The sequence below is a fragment of the Diadema antillarum genome, unplaced genomic scaffold (genome assembly GCF_040938485.1).
Source record: "Diadema antillarum isolate AM-2024a unplaced genomic scaffold, OU_Dant_1.0 scf00000071, whole genome shotgun sequence".
Taxonomy (NCBI): Eukaryota; Metazoa; Echinodermata; class Echinoidea; order Diadematoida; family Diadematidae; genus Diadema; species Diadema antillarum.
Genome location: NW_027270960.1, coordinates 8,044,592 through 8,066,651, shown reverse-complemented (window position 1 = coordinate 8,066,651; position 22,060 = coordinate 8,044,592). Strand labels below are relative to the sequence as shown.

The following is a 22,060-nucleotide window of genomic DNA, read 5'->3' as shown; positions in this document are numbered from 1 at the left end:
ACTGCATGTTTTTGATGCAATGTTTAGAAATGATGCATAGCCATGAAATCTTACTTTCCTCTCTGTGGTTCCAACTCATCCACGGATTACACTCACACAAAATACGGTAACCAAATAGAAGAAGATATGAATATACATGAAAAGATCCGTCGCAACTCACCTGCAGCTCTCCTAGGGCCGCGGTCGGCCTGTGCTGCTAGGCGGGCTGCGAGGGCAGCATCTCCACTGGTCATGTCGTCGTTGAACTCCTCTTCCTCTTCATCTGACCACGGATTGCGCTTTGACTTCTTTGTCTTCTTGGTCTTGTCACCAGGGGTACGGGGCTGGCGTGGCGCCTTGGGCTCTTTGGGTGCTTTGGGCGCTTTGGGTGCTTTGGGTGCCTTGGGCGCCCGAGGCTTTGGTCCTGTAATGTGGAAAGACAAAGAGAAAAAGGGGCTGGGAAGGAGTCTAGCAATCACTACCAGAATCTGATTAATTTATTGTGAAATGGACATATCAACTGCTTTGACACTTGGTAATGATTTTTATCATATTGTCAGTTGACAACTGTTCTGGGCCATTAACAAATTGGCAAAGGTAACATTTCAACAGTGATGAAATAAGTTAGACTCATTGTCCAGACTTGCTTTAAACACAGCATTTGTTCAGTCTCAGTACCTATGTTACATACCCCAACATGACTTCCTCCATTAACTCATTGTCTTTCCAGGTTACAGGACCAATGCCTAGCTTTTGCTCTCAGGCATTATGCTACAGCTTAAGAATTGCATAGCCAAACCTGACTGCTTTTCAAACTTTCTGCTCCAGTGACATAAAGAAGCAATATTTCAAGTGTTCTGGTGAAATTTGCATACAATTTTATTCATCTACACATTGCACAAGACAGGGAAGCACACATAATTTTTCATTTTCTTCTCCCCCCCTCCCAAAAAAAAAAATCTAAATGGTTGGTGCCAATGGGGCAGTAAAGCTGGGGAATGTTATCACCCACCTCACTAAATAGTGTTCTCAGTTTGCCTAAAAGCAAGTCTTGTGTACAAAATGCACACATCATGATGACACACCTGCTACAGCTACAGCACACAGATTGTTTGCCCAAGCATAGAACCCTAATCTGACACTTGTCAAGTCATATACAAGCCTCTACGGCTACCCAATTTCACAAATCAGTGTTCAGAGAACCATTGATTAGCATGCTTCCTAGTCGAATGTGGTACATGATTACCCTAGGATTGCTTCTGTTAAAATATTCCACAAATATTGTACATTGAGCACACCTTTGTGCGTTCATCATCTTTCATAAAATGAAGACAAACTTAGACATCTTGGGACAAATACAGCTCAAACTCACATTTGGTGAGTGTATCAATTACTTCAGCTTCTACTCACACAAAAATAATTCAAGTGTGCACCTCAATGATACACATATTTGGCATTTGAAACTCTTATTCTGATACTTTCTGTGATTGCATAGATGAATGGTGTATACCATTAATCACGTCTATGAGTAGATAGTCAACAGGAACTGAAAAATGCAACCCAAATGCTTGTAACACACCAACTAAACAATAGTACTCCATTCCAACATTATTGCAATCTCTGAAGTCTGAATTTTACAATTTTCTATGTTTGCCTGTTCCTGAGAAGTTTACAATCCGTATCAAATTTCATATGGTTGATATTCTAAATGTACTGCATCTCCTTTGCTATATTCTCAGTGTCACTCATTGGATGTATCTATCAGAGAAGCTAAAATACATGTGTCTTACATAATCGTTAGCACATTCCCTTGTATGTATGTTTAACCCCCATCATATGTACAATGCTATCACCTATGATTAGCATATTAATACAATAATCTAGAAAAAAAATCAACACCATACCTTGCATTTTTGAAAAAAAAAATGGTTGGATTCTTAAAGACTATTCAGCAAAAAGGTAAACTTGCAGGAATATTTACCGCATCGAGTACATTCAATTGGGGCAATGCACCATCCTTCGAATACTTCACCTTCCGTTCATAACATTTATATTCAGCTGCTAGTCCATTCTTACTCTCTCTCTCGCTCACACAAACAACGAATACTTGGTTATCTGCTTGAGAAATAATTGCACTATCACAGTACCTTGCGACATTCAGCGACAGCACAAAACAAGAAATATCGATCACAAGGCAGCATAGAAAAAAAGTCTGTCTGAGAAGGCACTTGCTCTAGTGTAATAACATCCTGAGACTGACACATAAACGTTTTTTTTTCCTTCTAAATCCTTCACTACATTACTGTAACTAGTACTTATGCAAGATATTCAAAGTATTTTGGCAATTACTAGTGTGTACACGCAGTCATCTAATGTCCTAAATTCATCTTCACATAAGAATATGCAGTCCTGTGACTCTCAGCTAGTTTTTTATGTTATCAATCTTAGTTATTTCTCCGGCAATTCATCACCACCTTCACAGCATGGCAGACAAATCTTCTCAAACAGTTTGAGGGCTGATTATCTGAACACCTTCTTTGCATGCTTTAGGAGTTGAAGATGCGATCTAATTAGCGCAGGCCTTAGCACAGATTTCTGCGTCTGCATTGAACAACATGGTGAAAGGACAACCATCTTTGCATTTTGACATATATTGTGAGAAGCAGGAAGGCTTTGACTCTGAGAGTTCCTTCGTCCAAGGGCTGCCGACCACACCAAAGGGGTGCAGCTCCACTGATGTTGCTTCGCTTCCCAACGTTGACTGCAACCTACCAGCACTGCACGGTTCCTGATCTGTGAACAAGCATCCTCACTCTGATGCCTGACTAAGCTGTACGATGAGATATTCTCCTTAGTTTCAATGCCTCGTGAGTGTGTGACGTTTCTGCATAGACATGCATCTATATTTCTAGTGTTGAATGATTCAAATGAATGACTGGTTAACAGCCTAGTACAACCAAACCTCTTGTTTACACATCTCTGGTAGGATAATTCTGCAGAATGACTGAGAAAGAATGATAGATTCTGAAGAGAGCTGCATGGCGTACTGGACACACCCCTTTCTGTGTGCAAGTTCCTACTCAGAATCAACCCTGCCAGACGTTGAGATAACATACCAGTCTTTGCTTTAGGCTTGGCCACAGCCGCTTTGTCGGACGCTGCCTCCGAGTCCTTGTCATCATCCATGAGACCCGACAGCTCCGATCCCTCCTCCATCTTGATGCTGTTTTCTTTGGGTTTCTGATTAGAGTACAAAACAGACAGGTACTAATAACATTTCATTCTTCACAAGACATATCTTTTCTGAACCATAAAATCTGTATTACTGACTTAGTAGCCTTTGACCTCTTGCCTCACCTCTGACCAAGTTATATTTGTACAGTAAACACATTCATAGGTTAGGAAATATGTTAACCCATGGTGACGAAGAAGTTGTCACAGCAAAACCAAATATTTATTCATAGATAGACCATCAAAATGCAGAATGTCTTTGGCAATATTTTCAATCAATGAAATAATCCTTGGGATTTGTAAAACATACAAATGTGCAATAATTGCAAGGACATCGATTAACTGCAGTTACCACAGCAATGAATTAAGTGCTAACAGCTGACTGCTTGCTATCACATATCAATAATCAAAACATAATGCGATGCAAGGACAATGGTATCAGATCTAATGTGACAATAACGCAAATCAAGAATTTCATATTTAGGTACTTTGTGTACAGCTGAACAAGGTTATGACATATTTTCAAGTTGCTCGCTTCCTTGTTTCAGTGTGAATCTTTCATGTGCCCTGACAAACATATTCCACTATAACTGTAAACTTTTTTTTTCAGCATCTGAGGTTGCCTTCTGCTTAAACCTTGGTGTGCTTTGAGTATTGATTGTTACAGAAAACACCATAGCATCTTACACACTGTCCAAAGTCCCTGACAAAGAAAGGGTTTAAAACACAATGCTTACTCTTCCTCTCTTTCCGTCGCCGCCACCGGTTGCCTTCTTGACGAGGTTGTCAATGCGTGGGGCGACGCGCCGGCCGTACGGCGAGGGTTTGGTTTCCTCTCGCGTGAGGAGTTTCTGCTTGCGTGACTTGCCCTTGGCTACCTTGGTTGCCTTGGAAGAGACAGCTGTCACTCCTGACTCCTCATCCTCCTTCTCTTGCGCTTCCACCCTCTGGATGAAGAAGAAAAGCAAAAGGGTAAACTCTAAAACCATCAAAAGGAAGACACAGTCCACGAAAGGATTGAATCCTCATAACAGCTAATCAAATTGGGTTGCTCAAAGGAATATTTCACTCTGTGTTCTAGTTGACTGTAAGGTAAAGAATACAGCCATATAGACATGACAGTGAGGATTTCAATACAGTGGGGACAAAACTTACTTGAGTTATTTTCAATGGGAAATAGCAGTATTGATCACAATCAAATGGGAGCAAAGTAGAGATGTTACCAGTGCAAGGGGTGATCAAACCACAAGAGCTTTACTAAGTCACAATGAATGTATATTTGACTCTGGATGCAGCATCAAGATTTCACTTAGCTGGATTAACTGCACCTCTGCCACATTTATTCCATCCATACAAAAACAAACACTGCAGGTTGACAAGGATTTGTTGTTCAGTTTTTCGCACTACTTTACATAGGAGTTGTTCGGTACAATTGTATTTGCATCCACATATCCATATCTACCGGGTGGATGGATTGGATGGGTGTGACACATACACAAGACACAGAGCAGCGTTTGATGATTTGCAATGAAGCCCCTGTTCATACCATTGATCTCTGATTCACGCAGCTTTGTGTCTGGCAATATGCTGACATTGTAGTCATGTTTTCTAATAAAGCCTCAGTCAGTATAGAATCAAGCTTTCAATCTAAATAACCTCAAGATTATGAGGCAATGAGCTAAAAGGATTTAGTCGTACTCACATCTAACTCCTCCATAAAGGCATTGAGGTCGTCAGTCCACAACATACTGGCTGTCTTCCGTCGCAATGCGCTGAGCTCACTTGCCTGTGGGGGAAAAAAAAAAGATCACAAATAGTGGCATTACTGGCATTAATCCCACAAACTTTCTCTTTTTATCTAAAACTACCATGAGTGCTTTAACAGACTATATCATGTGACAAAGAATTCAAATTTTTGTTTTTTGGAAGGAAAATTTCTCCTTTTTTGAGACTGTATGTTTCCAGAATAACAGTAGAACTGTACTAGGCTGTAAGCATAACAAAACTCTGAAAACATAACTAGAAACTGCCTGCAGAATTGACCTAATCTTTTGCACAAAATGTATCAAGTCAAGCAGCTAAATGCTGTGAAAATTCTATGGTAAAAAGCATGTTGAACAAACTCATTCACGATGAAGGGGTGTTTTCTCCGTTGATCAAGACCAGGTTACAAAGAAGACACCATGGAACAATCTCCCCTGTTCACACTTGAAAGTTAAGACTAAAGAAAGTGAAAGGACTGGTGACCTTTTCATCCCGTTGCTTCAGCAGCTCGTTCTTCTTCTCCTTGGTCAAGCTCCAGAGGCTCATGCCCAGCAGGTAGTTGAAGTCGTGGCTCGTGTCCGTGTCGGACACGTCGCTGGCCGCGTCGTCGAAGTCGTCCTCCTCGCCCTTCTGCTGGGCCTCTTTCCACGCCTTGATGGGGTCTGAGTCGTAACCACGGCTCACCAGCTTGCTGATCATTTCTTTCTTGGATTTGTTTTCTGTCGTGATGGGAAGGGGGGGGGGAGGAGGAATGGCACAAGTATGAAATATGTGTTAATGGTGGTCAAAGGATAATGTCACCTCGTACTGTAAAACCAGAAGTATTAGTGGCATGAGCCTTTCATGAATTGCCACTGGCATTCCATGCATTGTGTAGACAACATTTCTTTCTTCCAGAAGGTCCCTGAAACTGTCCCTTGGATAGGACATAAAATGGAGGGCCCATGTGTGAGAGAGTCACAACTCATGCACGTAAAAGATCCTGTTTCATTTATTCATTGCAAAGAGCACGGTGCATAACCCGGTGAAGTCCAACTGGACTCATGGAAGACCAGCTAGCTCAGCTGAATATGGGCTATCCACCCATCCTCACAGACGGAAAATGAAACAAACTAACAAACAAACTGTTTTGTTTGAATTTGTTCCAAATTGGTCCGATTACTTTACTATTTCTGCCAAATTGTTTAAATTTCACTGATTTCACTATAGATTTTTTTTTTCTGTAAAAGATATATATATATTTTTTTCTGGCACTCACCGATGACGATCTTGCCCTCAATCTTCTCCATGATGAAGCGGGCCTGGTTGTTTAGCTTGGAGGACTCTGCCTCAAGGAAGCCCTCAAGGTAGGCTTTCCTCTTGTGGTAGAGCTCCATCCTCAAGGCAAAGAACTCCCTCAAAATGTCTTCCACACTTTCGTACCGTCGGATGCAGCCGTGGCTGTCGTACAGCACCTTCAAGATGGAGATAATAAAGATATGAAATAATAATATAAATACAAGAACAATATGATACAAACATGTAAATGCATTCTTGGACAAATTGTAACATCTATAATACCAGAATCTAACCAACTGCACAGTTAATAAGACATATCTTGCTTTAACATTAGTCTTAGATGATCAAATAGAGCAATGATCACTCTACAAGGGATAAGCTATATGATCAGTCAAATGAGTCAACACAATATGACCAAATATCTGCCGTAATGTACACACTTAAAGACAAGTCAAACTTTCACATTCATCAACATGATGAATGGAGCAAAGTTTAATAGTTTGACTTCATATCTGGAAGTCTGTATCGAAATGTTGACATGCAATCTTGGAAAGTTATAATTGCCAGCTGTAATATGCATTTACTTTACAAAAGTCAAATGGTAAAAAATTGTCTTTGCACATAGTATATAGGTCATTGTGGTCATAAAAATTATGATATGTATACATCAGGGCTCAACATTAGCAGTGGCCCAAAGGCCCATGACTGCCAAAAACTGATCTTTGGCCACAAAATTTCCCCCATAAAAAGTTAACTTTTGGTGGCCTGGTCTGACAACTATTCAAAATGGACTTTTTATGGTTTGATAAGATTTCAAGCCACAAACATGTGAAATTTAAAGATACTAGATACTTTTTTCGTTCAAATTGTTGTAATGGCATTAGTATTTTGCATTGTATTCTGTATTTTTTTTTTAAAAACAACTATTAGCAAACTCATCTTACAGGGATCAGCCTCTGAAATGCCTGTAGGTCTTTTGTTGATTCCTTCACTTCTAATATATTCATGTATCTTACATAATGTAAGTTGCAAAATTTTCTAATGTCATTGCTATGTCTTTCTAATTTTTTCACTCACTATGTGGAAATTAAATGAAATGAATTGACACTACTGTACCATTAGATTGGCTTGGGAGAAAGTCGTCTGAAGTTTGAACATCTTGTGTAGCCCCTCCTCCTCTCCCCTGAGAAGACGATCTTCGCTCATCTTCACCACAAAACTTCACTGTGGTGTCTGTGTGGTACTCCTTGTAGTCACTGTGGTTGGGTCAAGAGGATAAAGCACTAACTGAAAACTGGATATGGTGTGTACAAGCCTCTACCGCTGAAAAATTACAATGTTTTCCTACAATTTCAGGACTTTGCACAAGAAACCTTAAGGGACCATTCACCTTGATTTTTTTTCCCCCTAATGTTTACAAGTCATGGCAAATACATGACTTCAATGAAATCCTCCAACCAAAAAAGGGAATCAAAGAGAAAGCATCAAGAATATCAAACTCTTGCATCCTTACCTGACTTCTGAAAATTGTGCATTTGTCGCATGTTAAATAGGAGATGTCACTGATTGCACAAAATTGACTGACTAAATGCTATTATAAGCTCTAGATTCCCCAAGGCACTAAACATGCATTTAGTTCATACACCACTTTTACCAGAACCTTGCACACAAGACGATATGGCAGCTCTAATGCCCTGTACCAGGCAGTGCATCCAACATTGGATTGGAAGAATCTGACGCTCCATGCTGCGTAGTGACTTGAGAAGAAGAAGTTCATACACCTGAAACTAAAAAAAAAAAGAGGGGGGGGGGGGGTAGGGGTAGAATATGACTCTTGCGTACGTACGAGATAGATGGCTTGACTTTCTCTGTTCCATACACCATCGGTTCCAGGACTGACTCTTTGTAGTTCTGGGTCCACGTCCTCACTGGGAGCTCAGTGATCTCCACAGAGTTGTTATCAATGACGGCAAGCTCCCCACTGATGGCGAAGCGGTTTGGCTCAAACTCCTCGATGGTGCCCTTGAAGTTCTTGTAGGACGGGAGCTGGAGCAAGACAAACGAAACGTGTGTTCATGGACTAACATCATGTATAAGTAACAGTAGTACAACTCTTTATTTGAGAGCTACATGGGTAGACATCTTTTAGCAGGGTAAGATAAAAGTGAGAATTGCCTCACATTCCCAGGACTCCTGACTAAATGATCATCAATACTGATGTAGACTTAGAGCATCTTATCTCTTTTCCACTTAAGTTCAGGGCTACTTGTGTTCAGAGCAGCATCAAGTTTGCGTACACAAATTACTGCTGCAAAGCAACAATCATGTACATTCAAATGTCGCACGTTATTGCTTCAGTGGATATTGGAAACAGATTACCTCAACGAAAAAAGAATTTCTGTTTTCTGTAAAAAAAGAAAGCATTCTGAATTTGCCAATGAGGTGCTGGTCTACAAATGGCTACCATGTTTAAGAGCCCTGTAACTTTTTGCTGATATGCAGCTGACAGTAGCAACAGCTATCAGAAAGGTAGTAGACTAATTAAAAAAAAATGTCATCAGTTAAATTAAGTTAAAAAACATGTTTACTAGCAAAAGAACAAAGGGTGAATTTCCAATTAATTTCTTAAGCTATTACAGGTTTCTGTCAGTTTCCTGTAACAGAGTACAAGGGACACAGTTAACCCTAAAAAGACTGGGCTATTTTGGTAGCTTGAAAGACCGGGGGGGGGGGGGGGGGGGGGGGGGGGGGGGGGGGGGGGGGCCCTCAAGGGCACCCCCTTAAGATCTCGGCCGTGGATCGCGCGATCGCCACGGAAATTTGCACAATGGTAGTCTGCGATGTAATCTACAAGATCGTATTTTCAAATTTTCCAAAATAGTCTTCTTTCATTTTATTTTGATTAATTATGATAATTTATGCGAGAAATCAGACTCTTTGATCCAAATCAGTAAATAAAGCTCCAAAAGTGCTCATTTTTGGTCTAATTATTCTTTGTGGCACTCTTAGCAAATGTACTTGAAAAAAAATTCGGTATCAAAATTAATTTCTTATCTATTTTACTGTTTCATGAATTTCTTATGTATTTCATTGTTTCTTCGACCTTTTGTTTTTGTTGTTTTTTGTTACAAAATTTGTCGCAGACACTTTTTGAAGCATGATACTCCTAAAACAAACAAATTTTAGCCATTGAGAGTAAAAATAAGCATATTTATATGAACCATGTGAAAAAAACTCAATTTGCATTGACTTTGTACACAAAATCACATTTTTGAGCCATTTTCGGCCTAACATGCATGTACAAAAAGTTATGTAACTTCAGAACCGTACCCCCAGGTGTCACAAATTTGGTGTTGCAGAGTAATCGTGCGAAATGTCGAGGGGGGAGGGGGGCCTTTTAGGCCCCCCCCCCCCCAGTGCAATTAGGGTTAACCCTAACTAGGCCGGGGGGGGGGGGGGGCCTCCGAGGCCCCCCCCTCGACGTTTCGTGCGATGTATCGCAATCACAAAAAGCTTTCGCCGCGATGTTTCATGACTTTTTTCTTTCGAGTCTCGCGCATCTTTTGACACCAAATTTGCGACGTCGGAACGCGCGATTCCGAAGTTACGCATAAATATGTTCATGCATGTCAGACCAAAAATTGCTAAAAAACGTGAATTCGTGTACAATTTCAATGCAAACTGTGCTTACAGGCAAATTTCATAAAAGCATGATTATTTTGGTGTTTTATTGATTATAATCAATGAATAACATATTTTCCTGTTCGGAGCGATGTCACGGACAAATTTCATCGAAAAAACAATGAAAAACATAAAGTCGAAAAACAAAGAAATACATAAGAAATTCCAAAAAACAATAAAATACTTAAGAATTTGTTCTGATATCACAATTCTTTTAAATTACATTTGCTAAGGACACTAAAAAGAATATTTACACAAAAAATGTGCCTGTTTTGAGCTTTATTTTGTGATTTATACCAAATAGTCTGATTTCATGCATCATTATGCATAAATTAGCATAATTTAGCATTACTGATAACTTTTTGAAAAATTAACTTCAAAGTACTTTAGATTACATCATAGGCAATGTGTGTGCCAATTTTCGTCGCGATCGCGCGGTCGACGGCCAAGATCTGGAGGAGGGGCCTGGGAGGCCCCCCCGGCTCTATCAACTACCTAAATAGCCCGGCCTAGTTAGGGTTAAAAGATAGATGATATCTCAATCGCATTACTCATGTGTGACCTTGATGGAGCACATGAGCTATGTGAATTGAAAAGTGAGCTTTTTCATTTGAAGACCCTTAACAAATCCAGTGTACATGGTGGCATGACCTTTAACCTTTCACCTCACAAGGCTCACCATGGGAACGGGGTCATCGCCGGCCAGCAGGCGCCGTACGTTCGCAACCACCTCGCGGATGTCGTAGTTGCAGATGCGCGTGCTCCAGCCGGTCCCGATTCCCTCGCTGCCGTTGACAAGCACCATGGGGATGATGGGCACGTAGAACTCTGGCTCAATGCGCTGGTTGTCGTCGTACAGGTGTGTGAGGAGGAGGTCGTCGTGGGCGGGAAAGGCTAGGCGGGCAAGAGGGCTGGAGGTGGGAGAGGAGAGGAGAGCAAATCATGTACTATAACTCAAATGTTGGGCAAGTAATATGAGTGGGCACTTCCCTGTTTAAAGTATGGAGCCGTGATGTATATGCAGTGTTAACCCGAATGCACCCTGCACGAATTTGGGCTTGCTTGCAATGGGTTCTGAAGCCACTAGATTTCTATCACTTCTTCACTGCACACAGCTCAGATGAGTTACATTTCCCGGCAATAATGAAAATGATAGTGAACCATTTTTTTCCTCCACGTCCATGCGATGCGTTATGAGCAATCAAGCTTCATCGTAGGCAACTTGGATGGATTCATACATGTCAATATACCTCAATTTATTAACTTTCGATGCACTTTTATACAAAAAAAGAGGTTAGTGGCATTTTCCAACTCTTATCTTTAAATGATTATTGGCATACCTTGTTCATCTTCTTTTGAAAACATACACAAGTGTTTTCTGATTGCATACCAAAAGAAAATGAAAATCAAGAATTTCCACACAATCTTATTACTTCTCGTTTTTCCTCACGCCCACAGGAAGCAAGGAACAACAACTCACCTGAGCTGGGTGAAGATGTAACGGGGGCTGGCAGCATCCTTGCCACCATGCAGCCGGGTGCCAAACTGACCGATGGGCTGCAGCAGGTTGAGGTTGTTGCTGCCCACAAACTTCTGGGCCAGGTTTATGATGGTGCTCATCAGGGATTGCTGCCCATGGAGAGTTAGGGAGTGAAGGGGTCAGTAAACTATTGAACCGCTTTATGTCAGCTTTCATCGATGTTTCATCCACCCAACTGTAATCTACTCAGCCTCATTTCACCATAAACACATACTGAGAATTCTACTGACTTAATCACTTGGTATTATGTACTAGTTCAATGTATGATCATACTCTCCCCTTCTTTTCTCTCGGTCAAATGAATTGTTTGGAAGAACTCTGTTGGTATTTGCAATGCCCCATTACATTCTCAATTCCATGAAGTCTTTTACAATATTGTCATGACTGGCAATACTTCTGCCTCATGCTCTTTGTATTAAAGATGGCGTGACGCAAACAAATTTTCATTCAAACAAATGGCTGGTAGATTACTGAAATGGACGAGGAATGCAAAAGATTGGGTGTTCTAATACAACCAAGTTGTTATGATTATCAAGTTAGGACTTTCAAACTCATGCAAAATTCTGTACCATCAGCTTAATATCTGCACACCACTCACTCAAAGCTGAAACTTCTTCAAGACTACTCAGGTCATATATGTCAAGTAGCAACTACTCATAAAGGGTATATCCCAAGCATCTCACCCATATACATGCAATGGGCTTTAGAGATCACATAACAGAAAACCGATTGGGTTTCGCTTCTTTCACAACCACTCAATCTCATCTGTTAACATTGCACAGTTTCTACCTTTATTTTTTTGAGACAGCATACGGTCACATCATTACTGTTCACATAACATACGCCCATCTTTGTCCTGCCAGGAATAGAGGAGCGTGGCATGGCAGAAAAGATGGGGGGGGGGGGGGGGAAGGGGAGTAGAAAATGGATAAAACATGAGTCAAGGGAAAGAAGAGGTAGGCAGTGTTATGCCCCATCAGGGTGTGGAAGCAGGAAGCAGCCGAGGCAGTGATACTTACCTCACCATGATGGTAGGCAGATAGCTCTGCCACTGCACCAGCCATCTGGGCAACCTTCACCTCCTTCTTCTCGTACTTCTTGAAACAGGTGAAGAGGACCTTGCGCTGACCGGGTTTCAAGCCTGCACAGCCCGAGCAGAATGAAATGACAAAAATCACGGTTAGGCCACAATAGAATAACATTCTAGTGAAAGATCAAATATTGAACGTTTTATGCAGATAGTCAACTTCCGTGTTTGAAAAACACACGCTACACTGTATAAGAAGGATACACGACAGAAAGCAATGTCTTTGATGGTTGTAGATGAGAGAGGGAGCAGAAGTTCTGTGTACGTCATATATTTAGGGAGTCTAATTTTGTGCAAATTGGGACTTCCTGACAATTTAGTGAGTGGTTCAATTTGTGATAATAGAGTACAGCAATGGGTAGAGAAATGTACACATACATGTTGCATTCATGTCTGGATCAAAATTATGTTCATTGTGAAATTCACAAATAGCTCCTGACTCGCGATATTCACAAAAATAACAACCCTCAAAATATATGGCGTATACAGTAGATGAGTGTTTGCTGATCTTACCGTCAACCATGGAGGGGATGGAACGTTCGTTGTCTGCGTTGGAGAAGAGAACCAGCTCTTTGTTGATGAAATCATTGTAGCTGACTTTCTCTGTGTCCTTCTGGTACAGGTACAGCTGTAAATATGGGACAAAGAAGCGAGTAATTACCGTAATTTGTATCAATGCCTGTTACAAAGTACAGCAATATAGCACTTGCTTTTGTCAATGTGTATCACCTTGATACAGAGTAGCGAAAAAGACCATCAAAGCACTTGCTCCTTTTTGTCAATGTTTTTGAAAACACGAAGCATTGTCAATCTTTAAAGCATGATATGTGAATTTAGTGAAACACAGTTCTAATACTGCTTTGTGAATGTTCTTGTGTCTAGTCTTAGCCCTTAACATACATCTTCACTACTGCTGGATCCATAGTTCAGTGGAAGCTTATTCTATGTACACAACTACCTTCAACCTTCCCAATCTGTCCTCTTTCTTCCTCTAAAATAGATTGACTAGGAGGTGTCAATATATTGATTTGGCAAAGCACATCTAGTTCCTCTTAGTGGGTTACCACAGTAACAAGTGCAAGCTTTCATGTCTGAAAAAAACAAACAAACACCACACAACATTTCAAGCTAAACAAATGTTCAACGCAAAAACTCTAATTACAACTGAGGAAGGTTTCTTGTGTGACAGAACACTGGATGACGCCCTGGACACTTAAAGCAAATGCTCTGAAATTCTCAATGCCCCACACGAAGGAAATAAGATCTTCACTACGATACATGCTCTGGAATGCACACTCTCATCCTCAAAATATCTTTGGGAAATGTCGTTTAGCAAATGAAAGACAAACCCTTTGAGCTAGTAAATGTAATTGAATCCACAGACCCATCACTGCTGTGTTTTTACCTCTCCAAGTCCAGCATCTTTCCTCCTTCTCCGTTCTTCCAGCCACTCGCTAAGCCACACCTTGCGATCTTCTACTTTCTTCTTACTGAAAGCCTGCAAAGGAAACCAAAGAAAAAAAAAGTAATTGAAATATATGAACATAAGAAAAAGCATTAAGGGCATTATTTACCATTTGCAGATGAAAAAAAACCCAAGAACCCAAAACAGCTTTAGTACAACTGAACTATGCATATACATCAAATGTGATAATGAACATTTTTTATTGACACTGCTCCAAATGATACACAGTGGCTTTTATCTCTGCATATAATGTAACTAAACTAACACTAGCAAGTTACTTAGGTGAAATAAAACCCCATACTATAGTACATGATATGGATTACCTATCACTTTGTATTGGCAATGTTGACATTGTTTATAGCACTACAGTATATGCATGTGAGAAAATGATGGATAACTCATTGATAAGCATTGCCAATATGCACGTGTGTTGGTGTGAATTCAGCTGGTACAGAATCCATCTCATAACCAAACATTCCAAATAAAGCATCTGCCACAATTAATCAATTCAAACGTCAGAGTTTTGTGACTACACTCAATAACAAACTTCTGTGATTTCTTCTGCAGACAGATATTGTAAACATCAATGACACATAGGTTTGAAATCACACTGCAGTGATACTTATGGTGAGAAGTCCAAAGCGATGTCATTGACTGTATACACCTTATCGCAGGGGCGGATCCAGAAATTCCGTAAAGAGGGGGGCGCCTTTACAAAATTAAAGGGGGGGGGGGCGTGCCCTGTGCACCCCCACCTGGATCAGCCACTGTATCATGTACTCACCAAGACAATGGCTGCGTCGTCATCTGGGCCTGTGTACTCGAAAGGGATTCTGTGTTTCTGCATGTCACTGAAGTATTCTTTGGCCTCCTTGGCTGTGCTGGTTCCCAAACCTAGAAACGGATTGAGACAGGCCTCATATCACAACACCATGACATATTACTGAATTAGGTGCAAACAATTCTGCGATCTCATTAGTCGAGAGTTGGGTGTTGTTTTTATAACAATAATGATGACTTATTTACCCAGGTTATCCTCTTCAGTGTTGCCACTGTTCTACCAGAGGGCCCTGCTAGAATTATTACCCTAGTGTTGCCAGGTACCCATTTATACACCTGGGTCGAGAGGGACAAAGTGGGGAAAAACATCTTGTCTAAGGATGTAAGCACTGGGCGGGATTCGAACTTGGGTCCTCCGAATGGGAGTTGGGAGTCTTATCCACTATGCCACAGCGCTCCCACTGGTTGCATGCTGCTTCATTAACAATAGCCACTTTAAACATGTTAAGCAAGTATTCGCGTATTCAGCAAGAGATGCCTATTGGTTAGCTAACCATGCATCCAGTAAATATACCATGCATTCAGTAATTACTGGAAGCATGGTTGGAAGCATTGGATGCATATTTTCATCTATGGCAAGCCAAAAAGAAAAACATCTAGTCAATCTGCCATCAGGGTACATGATCAAAACATCGATTTCTTGCAAAATTTGTCTCCCGTTCTATAAAACAGATGATACACATGTCTTTTCATGTGTCCGGTCGGAGGGAATTGTGTGCATGCGGTAATTATGGAATTTAGCCTACACTCACTCAGCTTCGCCTTGTACATTGTAGGTTAAGAATTCCATAGTTACCTTATGCCCACAATTCCTACTGACACACTCAGACCCATGTATATTTGTATTGTGCATACAACGACAAGTGTCTGACACAATTATTATTGTAACTGCAGCAGGACTGGTCACTGAATGCTTTGTTTAATATCAAAATTTGAAGAAAAAAAATATGATAAAAGTCAAGGAGAGTGCTAAATGGGTGGAGATATTCCCTTCAATGCTTATTTATGTTTCTATAACTTTTTCCAACCACACAAGAAGCAGAATATTTCTGCTCACACATATATTGTTGTTTCAGAATGACAATATGTAATTTTGTAAAACCTCTATATAGACTTGAAAAAAAAACACACACAAAAACTCTTTTCAGCAATTCAAACAAAAACTGAGAAATCAGTCTCATTCATCATTTCTGATGACTGTAGTCTGGGAAGACACGCCCAAACAGCAGGCGCTCATCAATATGCATGACAATGCATACTTGATTCGCGCCATTATCTTACCACGCACTGCATGTTTTTATTACTACACTGCATGTGGCGCGCATTGTCACTCTTGTGCTGTGCAAATTTTATGTAAACACGTTGTACTCGCTGGATGTAAACAACTTCTTGACCGTGACTTGCATTGGAGCATTGGCTTCTTTATCAAATTTATAATTGTAATGCTTGTGTGGCCGTGTCTTCCCTTTGACGTAAGTTTCGGTAAATATATCCTCAAAACTTATGTTGAAACTCAGCAGTCTCTAACATTTTTTTTTTTTTTTGGTAACCTAAGAAGAGGAAGAGGGGAACAAACCTTTGTAGTATTTGACCTTCCATGTCTTCCAGTTGGCCGTCTCATCTTTCCATCTCTCAAACTCTGGCAGGGAGTAGAAGGACATTGTTGTCTCGCTAGGCTTGCTTGCCTGATTGATGGGATGGGGGAGGGGAGAGATTGAGAATTACAAACAAGACTTAAAAATCAGATTGCCTCCCTGCCCTTCTTCACTTCTCTCATAAACTAGCACAGTTCCATTGAAATCTTAAAGGCCTTTGTCCAATTTTCAATGGCACAAAGAGTTTGCGTGTCAATTAGTTCATTTCTTTAAAATACAAACCTCATAGACACAGATATAATTCACCTATCAAACAACAGCTTTATGAAGACAATACATTTCGTGAAACAGACGCATCATTATGATTCAAATGACAAAGTGTCACAACAGCTGATGCACTAACAGGCAAATAAATCTATAATTGTACAAATGTTAACTAAGATGTCATGGAGTATTGAGATTTAAGCTCTTTGCATCTGTACTGGGTTTTTAAAGAGAACAGAAGGGGGGGGGGGAGAAATGGGGGAATAGAGAAAAGATTGTCTCGACAAAAATTAATGTATGGGGCTGAGCAAACACAACAAGGCACCTTGACAATGGGGGTGATGAACTCCTCAAGGAACTGGTGCTGGAGCAGCTGGGGCCAGTTGCTGTGAATGAAGTTGATGAGGAGTCCCTTGATGTGGGATCCATCCTGGTCCTGATCGGTCATGATCATGAGGCGGCCGTACCGGAGGGTGCGCAGCGACTCGGGCGAGTCGTACTTGTGCTTATACTGCAGGCCCAGGATCTTGATGATGTTGTTGATCTCAGCATTCTCCATGATCTGCAAGACGAAAAATGAAAATAAAAAGAAAGAAATGTCATCACTTGAGGGTACTAATAGGACAACTATCTATTATAAGGGTGAAAAAGTAAAAGAAAACCATATTTCAATTCCAGAAGAATGTGACAGAAAGACAGCTTTGATTTACATATGTGATATTGCTGTCATAAGCTTTAACTTTGTCAAAATTTTGATACAGAAGGGGTTATGCTTGAAACTCATTGACTTTATAGGCTTACAGGCAAGAGTAAAGTAGAAGAGCTTCATATTTCACAATGGGCCCAAAGAACATGCTATTTGCTCATATCAACTTGTTTCCTTTTATTTGTCATTGTAAGTTCTGAAGTAATATATCTGACCTATGGACAGATAAATCCCCTAGAACACATACTAGAAAACACCCAGCACTTTGAGTAGACCAGTTTAGCGATGCAATTGCAAGAACTTGATTCACCTGCTTATGGGTGGCCTCTCTGACGTTCAACACCTTTCCTCTGAGGGGGAACACCCCGAAGTTGTCACGCCCGACCACTCCCAGTCCGCTGACTGCCAGAGACTTGGCCGAGTCTCCCTCAGTCAGGATTAGGGTGCAGTTTGATGAGTTGCGTCCGCCGGCATTATTGGCATCGTCCAGCTTGGGGACTCCTTTAATCTTGGAGTGCTTGGAGGAGTGGCACTTCTTGTCCAGTTGGCTCTATTGGGAACGAGATATCAAATTATTATTATTATTTTTTAATGGAATAGTGAGACTCAAGTAGCATCTTTAAAGGCTGAAGAATACCTTCTTTCCCTCTCTAAGCAATAGAGAGTATATTTAGAAAATGACCAGACTTTGCTTCATCCACTTGGGTCAATTTGGAATAAATCATATGAGCGTCTCTTCATCAAACTTTAACATGCTGTCCTGAATGACCTTTGACCTGAAATAGCAGGTACTTTCTCATACAGCACTATATGATTAAGACATTCCCATTCCATACCTGCCCCAAGTTTGGTTGCCAGTGGACAAATGATGTAAAGATTAATTGTCACAAGTCTTGCACATGTAGGTAACCTACAACTTGTGACCTTAAACAACCTTTTGACATCCACGTCTGATTCTGGGACAGCATCATACCTCACATGCATCTCTCAACTCAAGTTTGGTTGTAAATGGACAAGCAGTTGGAAGTTATTTGTCACATTAGAGCCTTACAGGTTAACCCCTATAACATTTATGATAGACAGAGGATGGATGAACTCCATTTAGATCTCTTAGTTCCCCCTCTATTTCTGGTGGGCGAGACGAGAAGTGACCTTGCCAACAGCGGTTTGTGCAACAGATGACAAAGCATGCACGACGTTGAGAGATGTCATTCCATACATAAGAAAAGAAATCAAAAGACAAAGACTCGCACTCCCTCAAGACATCTAAGCTCTTAACATGTTTCTACATCTCCATTTGTCTGTTTATCATTATTTTCATATCTTTGATGATATTAAATTTAAGCATGCAAGTCATATCAATGTGAAATCTTACCAGAGGTCAAAAGACTCACCTGGGCTTTGAACCTCATCCAAGACAAGATGTTTTCCACGATGCCACAATTTGTGGCCTGAATAGGATTGGTAGGTTGGGGAGGAGTGGGGGGAGGGGCAAGAGAGAGAGAGAAAAAAAAAGAGAGAGAGATAGAGGGGAAGAGAGAAACCACACATTACTTCACTATCTACTCTTGAATAATGTATCTTCTGGTAGGCAATATGCTAGAAAGTAGAACATGAGCAACATCTTTACATCATTTAAATATACACATCTCATGAAGTCTCTATCCTTTTTCTTGAACAAACAACAGGGGTACTATCACTTTGTGTGAACCTTTCTGCCAAGTTTACTTCAATATTTCAAAAGGTGATATTCTGAAACAATCATTTGTCTCTCCTGTATCTCTTCTTAACCTCCTACTAGTGCTGACTGATGTCAATGCAAAATGCACTTCCTCTATCTTGTAATCTCATTGAACTTTTGCTGCATCTATTTAAAATCAAAGAGATGGTTTCATTTTTCCATTTTTTTTTTTTAGATAGCTTTGAAAGTCACAGGGGCTGGACCCTGGACTACAAATGGATGACTTTACAAAAATAGACTTTAAAGGTAGGAATCCCATTTGCACGCCTTAAATGAAGAGTTGTATAAATACAGTGGTATGTTGAAGAGAGTATCATTTTAGAAACTCCCATAAAGTATTGAAAGTGGAAGGTAACATTAAGTACATTTTTTTGACCGTTAGATTTTGAATTGAATTGTTTTCGGGGCTCATCGTAAATTCCAGTACATTACTAGGCTACCTTTGCAGACCCATGTACTGCATGTGTGTCCATCATGTATATTTTGTGAAGAAAGTTCATCAACACTTACAAACATTTCTATAAACATTCTTGCCACACACTCTATATGTTATTACATCAGCTCTTGTACTTTTAGATTTGTGTTTATAGATCACAAATACAGAAGAATGCAACAAAAAGGCTTAAGTGTGGCTGACACACAGAACTACTGAGCAGTTGAGTTTTGTGCATTATTCAAATTTTAGATAACTGTTGACTTTCAAATTTTTAAGCAGTGGCCTAAGCAAGTCCCCTGAGGTTCATATTTAATGTTTTGCTGCATTTTGGGAGGTCTGTAAAAGGTATCCCCTACCTTTAAAGCCTCTTGGCCCGCATGTCAGCATACTGCCTCTAAAATGGGACTTCTGACATGAGTCTTTACATGTACTGCAATACATGTGTATGAAGCAAGTGCTGCAAATTTGCTTACTGCACTTGATACATTTTAGCTTGAACAATTAGTTAAAGAATAAAATCCATACACTCACACATATTTTGGCTTCACATTGCATTTCTCAAAGTCTTTTGTGACATATTACTGTTGTGCCTTAGTGTGGTGAGCAAGGAACACCAAAAGAGAAAGGACTTACAGCCTTGATGAATTTCTCGCTGAGCTTGCACGAAGAACCAAACTTCTTGACCTGGAGGGTCATGTTTTCCTTGGTCTGCGAGTCAAATGATGGATTCTCGATCAAACAGTTCACAAACACCCATATATGGCTTCGAACCTGCAGCAACAAAAGACAAAGCCATATCATATTTCATATGACACTGATATAAAATCTAGCCTGGAAAATGGAGGAGCCTAGAACAAGAAAGGCAGTACAGCTCCAGCCCAGACTGTAGAATACAAAGGCAACTATACAATTTTATAACAGCCACAAAAAGTCAAGAGTGAGAACCTGACTTTTGATCAAGAATGGTTCCAGTGGATGTAAAGATAGAGTTAGGTTGTAAAGATATTACAAATACAATGCCATGCCATAATGGAATCAAGAGTCATCAGGATACAATAACAAATTTTCTCATATTTTACCCATTCTACCTATTCATGTAATACAAACCTGGAATGGCTTGATGTTGATCCCTGCTTTGTTCTTTCGCTTCACTGTCTCTATCAGCTGGTTCACCACCTGGTCTGCTACATAGTCCACATGGCGTCCACCCTACATAATGTATCATAAGCATTTCTGTCAATACTAAAGCAAAGCAACACAGAGAGCCAACTGCAAGAGTTCTTACATGTCAACACATACAAAGACATAGGGGTGTGAATATGAGATATACATATCTACATTACATTTCTTTCTTTAATAATCTAAACCAACACTGATAGCAGAATTTCTGCAAAGCATAAATTTTTTGATAGAATACAGGTCACTAATAATAATGATAATGATTGCAATGTAAGATATGGTCTTATTTACCCAGGGTAGCCTCTAAAATACTAGCACTGCTCTCCCAGGGGGCCCTGTCATTATTATTACCCTAGCACTGCCAGGTACCCATTTATACACCTGGGTCAAGAGAGACATGGCGAATAAAACATCTTGTCCAAGGACGAGAGCATCAGGCAGGATTTGAACCCTACACCTTCCAGAGCCCAATCCAACATACCACAGAGCTTCAACTAACAAAGTGCTTCAACAAACAAACAGCTTTATAAACATCAAACAATACTGGCCATGACAATCCCCATACAGTGGAACCTTGTAATAAAGATGTTGGATATAACAAAACACTCCTCAAACAGGATGGTTTTGCAGATCCCAACACTATATTTCTTTGTCACTGTATCCTGATATAGTGAGAAACCTGATATAACAAGGTAATTGTCATGAGTTCACAGGTCCTCATTATAATGAGGTTGCCTTGTATCCAACCTTACCTTGGTGGTTGCAATGCTGTTGACGAAACTGACTTGCTGGAAACCCTTGTCACTGAGACATACGCAGACCTCCCACCTTGGGTTCACCTGCTCGTGGACCACCTTCAGGCGACGCCCTGTGTCATCCTCCTTGTCCTTCACGTACATGTCCACATAGGACTTGAACCCATTGACCTACATTGAGATCCCCAGAGCAGATAGATATACTGTGAGTCAATGGAACATTACCAAATGCCTTTCAGCAAGTGAGTACAGGCGATTCCCATTATAACAAAGTCCTTGGGACTGGAAGTTCTATCTTGTTATCAATACTGAAATTTTGTTAAAGCTGTACAGTGAAGTACAGAAAGAACATTGAACAAAGAACACTTTGTTGTGCAGAGAACTTTGCTATAACCGTGTTTGTTATAACGGGAGTGCACTGTATTCTGTCATGCTCTGAAAAATTATCATGCCAATGAAAACAAAACAAACAAATCTGTGTAATCTTTTGAATGCAAAGTTTCTGAACAATATCAGTGA

The 22,060-nt window shown here is 40.4% G+C and overlaps 1 protein-coding gene across 1 annotated transcript in view; it reads right to left on the bottom strand.

Moving 5' to 3' along the window:
- LOC139717031 (DNA topoisomerase 2-alpha-like) overlaps positions 1-22,060 on the bottom strand; it is a 41,385-nt gene that overhangs the window by 6,061 nt on the left and 13,264 nt on the right. Inside the window, 22 exon segments of the mRNA XM_071628547.1 lie at positions 161-403; positions 3,096-3,219; positions 3,948-4,157; positions 4,913-4,996; positions 5,458-5,693; positions 6,233-6,428; positions 7,369-7,470; positions 7,472-7,508; positions 8,099-8,298; positions 10,613-10,844; positions 11,414-11,562; positions 12,493-12,614; positions 13,074-13,188; positions 13,966-14,058; positions 14,810-14,919; positions 16,442-16,550; positions 17,050-17,286; positions 17,741-17,980; positions 18,825-18,881; positions 20,241-20,378; positions 20,715-20,816; positions 21,539-21,712. Of these exon segments, the coding sequence (XP_071484648.1) occupies positions 161-403; positions 3,096-3,219; positions 3,948-4,157; positions 4,913-4,996; positions 5,458-5,693; positions 6,233-6,428; positions 7,369-7,470; positions 7,472-7,508; positions 8,099-8,298; positions 10,613-10,844; positions 11,414-11,562; positions 12,493-12,614; positions 13,074-13,188; positions 13,966-14,058; positions 14,810-14,919; positions 16,442-16,550; positions 17,050-17,286; positions 17,741-17,980; positions 18,825-18,881; positions 20,241-20,378; positions 20,715-20,816; positions 21,539-21,712 (3,310 nt within the window).